We start from the raw sequence: 2636 nt of genomic DNA, 5'->3' as shown, positions 1-2636 counted from the left end.
AGCCCAGTTAAACGTTTAGTGAGCTAATCTCTCTTGGGGAGTGCGAAGAGCATGCCCAAACCATCTTCATCTACCCTTCATCATGATTTCATCCATATATGGTACTTGAGTGATCTCTCTTATAGTTTTATTTCTAATCCTGCCCTGCCATTTAATTCCAAATATCCTTCTGAGGGTTTTATTTTCAAATCTACTAAATCAATTGGAGATTGTTTCAGTGTCATCCAATGACTCATGTCCATAAAGTAACACCGATCCCACTAAACTGACATATAGTCTGATTTTTATATGAAATTTTATGTGATTTGATTTCCAAATTTTACTTAACCTAGTAATTGCCTGATTTGGTTTTTTTAGTCTTTCACTAAACTGTAATTCTAAAGACCCTGTGTTTGAAATTATTGTTCCTAAATACTTGAATGATTCTAACCCATTAATGCTTTCTCCTTCCAAGGATATTTTATCTTCCATTGCATATTCCGTTCTCATCATCTCTGTCTTTCTTCTATTTATCGTGAGCCCCACCTCGTGTGATATCTCATGATTTCTGGTAAGCAGGAATTGCAAATCCTGTGGTGTTCTGCTAAGAAAGAAAAGCATCATCAGCATACTATAGGTCTGCTAAATTCCTATATCTAAACCAGTCCAATCCTTCTCCACCAACTCTGACTGTTCTACACAGTACAAAGTCCATGAGGAGGATAAACAACATAAGTGTAAACACATTGCCTTGGAGTACTCCGCTGTTCACTGGAAATTCGCTTGATAAGATTCCATTAACATTAACTTTGCAATTGATATGCTCATGAACAGACTTAATGAAATTTACATATTTAAGATGAATTCCATAAAAAAACGCAGGATTCTCCACAAAATTGGCTGGTGCACACTATCAAAGGCTTTTTCATAGTCCACAAATACCATCAAAAGGGGATTTCTACATTCTACACATTGCTGTACAATATGTCTCCAAATGAAAATTTGGTCAGTGTAACTTCTACCTTTTCTAAATCCTGCTAGTTCATCTCTCAGCTTTACATAAATCTTTCTCTCCAGTCTCTTAAGAATATGCATACTATATATTCTCATAACAACTGACGTAAGTGTTATACCTGTAATTATTGCAATCAGTCTGGTCTCACTTTTTAGCTATTTTCACCAACACTCATAACTCCCATTCATCAGGTTTTGTCTCTTCATGCCACATAATCTTGTAAGTAGTCTGGGAGTCACTTCATTTTCAGCCAGTACCATCTTGGGAGTTATCCTATCGTATCCAGGGGCTTTCCATCTCTTTGGTTTTTTTTAGGATAGCTTCGACTTCAAACACACTAGAGTCATTAATGGGCACATTAAGGTCTTCATCAGCTTCAGGTATATCAATCAAATTATTCCCTTCATATATCCTATTCATAACTTCACCAAAGTGTTCCATCCATGGTGTCTTTCTTCATCTTTTGATGCTATAACAGAGCCATCTCTCTTTTTGATGGGTGTATGCTTCTTCTTCTTTGGCCTAGTTGAGATTTCATTAATAATTCTATGAGCAATTCTCACACCATAGCCATTTCATGAATTCATAGCTTTGTTGGCCTCATCTGCTTTACTGTCTAAATACTCTCCCCAGTCATTCCTGGCTTTTCTTTGGTCGATAATGGAATACTTAGCATGCTCGACCTTCTAATTATCATTACTTCGAAAACTTTCAACAATTTAATTTCTGTCTTTGTCTCCTTTTTATAGTATCCCAAGTATCATTCGATATCCATGGCTTTCTCACTGTAACAGTTTGTCCCAAGACTTCACTACCAACTGAATGATATAAGTTCTTAATGTCACACCTATCCTTCTTATTTGTCTGCATCTTTTCCCACTTTTATGTGGGGTCGATGTTTCTGGCCAGCGTTCTCCATCTACCTTTGTCCCACACTTCATCAACGGTTAAATCCTTTGATCGAAGATTATCCTTAAAACAGTCCATCCACCTTCGCTTTAGTCTCCTTCTTCTTCTTGGTACCTGTACCTCCATTTCCCTCACTCTCCTCCCAATATACTCTTCATCTCCTATCATGACATGACCATACCACCTCAGTCTACTTTCTCTAACTCTTGTGGTACCCTTAATTACCTTAGTCCGTATCTTATCTCTTCTTGTCACCCCACACATCCATCTCAACATTCTCATCTCTGCCACCTCCAGCTTCTCATCTATCTTCTTCAATGCTCATGTCTCCGCTACATACATTACTGCCGGTCTCACAACTGTCCTGTGTACTTTACCTTTCAACTTAACCCCTATTTTCCTGTCGCACAGCACTCCACACACTTTTTTTTTTTCTAATTATTCCATCCTGCTTGTATTCTGTGATTTATTTCTGCCTCCAGATCAAAATCCTCTGCAACTGTTTATCCTCAATACTTGAAATTTTCAACACTTTTCAATCTCTCTCCTTGTAAATTAACTTCCCAATTCTCACCATTTTTCAATATCAAATACTCTGTCTTTTTCCTGCTGATCTTCAATCCCCTATTTTCCATTTCTCGTCTCCACTCCTTCTACTACCTCTTGCCTAGGGCTACACAGTATAACATCATCAGCAAAGAGGATACACCAAGGAGACTGATATCTAATACCT

General features: G+C 37.6%; 1 protein-coding gene across 1 annotated transcript; it reads right to left on the bottom strand.

Moving 5' to 3' along the window:
• Nucleotides 1-1876: 1876 nt before the first annotated feature.
• Nucleotides 1877-2185, bottom strand: LOC137622447 (uncharacterized). Its single transcript, XM_068353054.1, has one exon. The coding sequence runs from the start codon at nucleotides 2183-2185 to the stop codon at nucleotides 1877-1879; it is 309 nt and encodes a 102-aa protein (XP_068209155.1).
• Nucleotides 2186-2636: the final 451 nt, after the last annotated feature.

Source organism: Palaemon carinicauda, chromosome 29 (genome assembly GCF_036898095.1).
Source record: "Palaemon carinicauda isolate YSFRI2023 chromosome 29, ASM3689809v2, whole genome shotgun sequence".
Taxonomy (NCBI): Eukaryota; Metazoa; Arthropoda; class Malacostraca; order Decapoda; family Palaemonidae; genus Palaemon; species Palaemon carinicauda.
The sequence above is the reverse complement of the archived record's forward strand: the minus strand, read 5'-3'. Positions and strand labels throughout refer to the sequence as shown.

Excerpts from the sequence above, each read along its gene's own strand:
- LOC137622447 (XM_068353054.1), bottom strand. The coding sequence starts at position 2,185 with ATGAGAATGTTGAGATGGATGTGTGGGGTGACAAGAAGAGATAAGATA.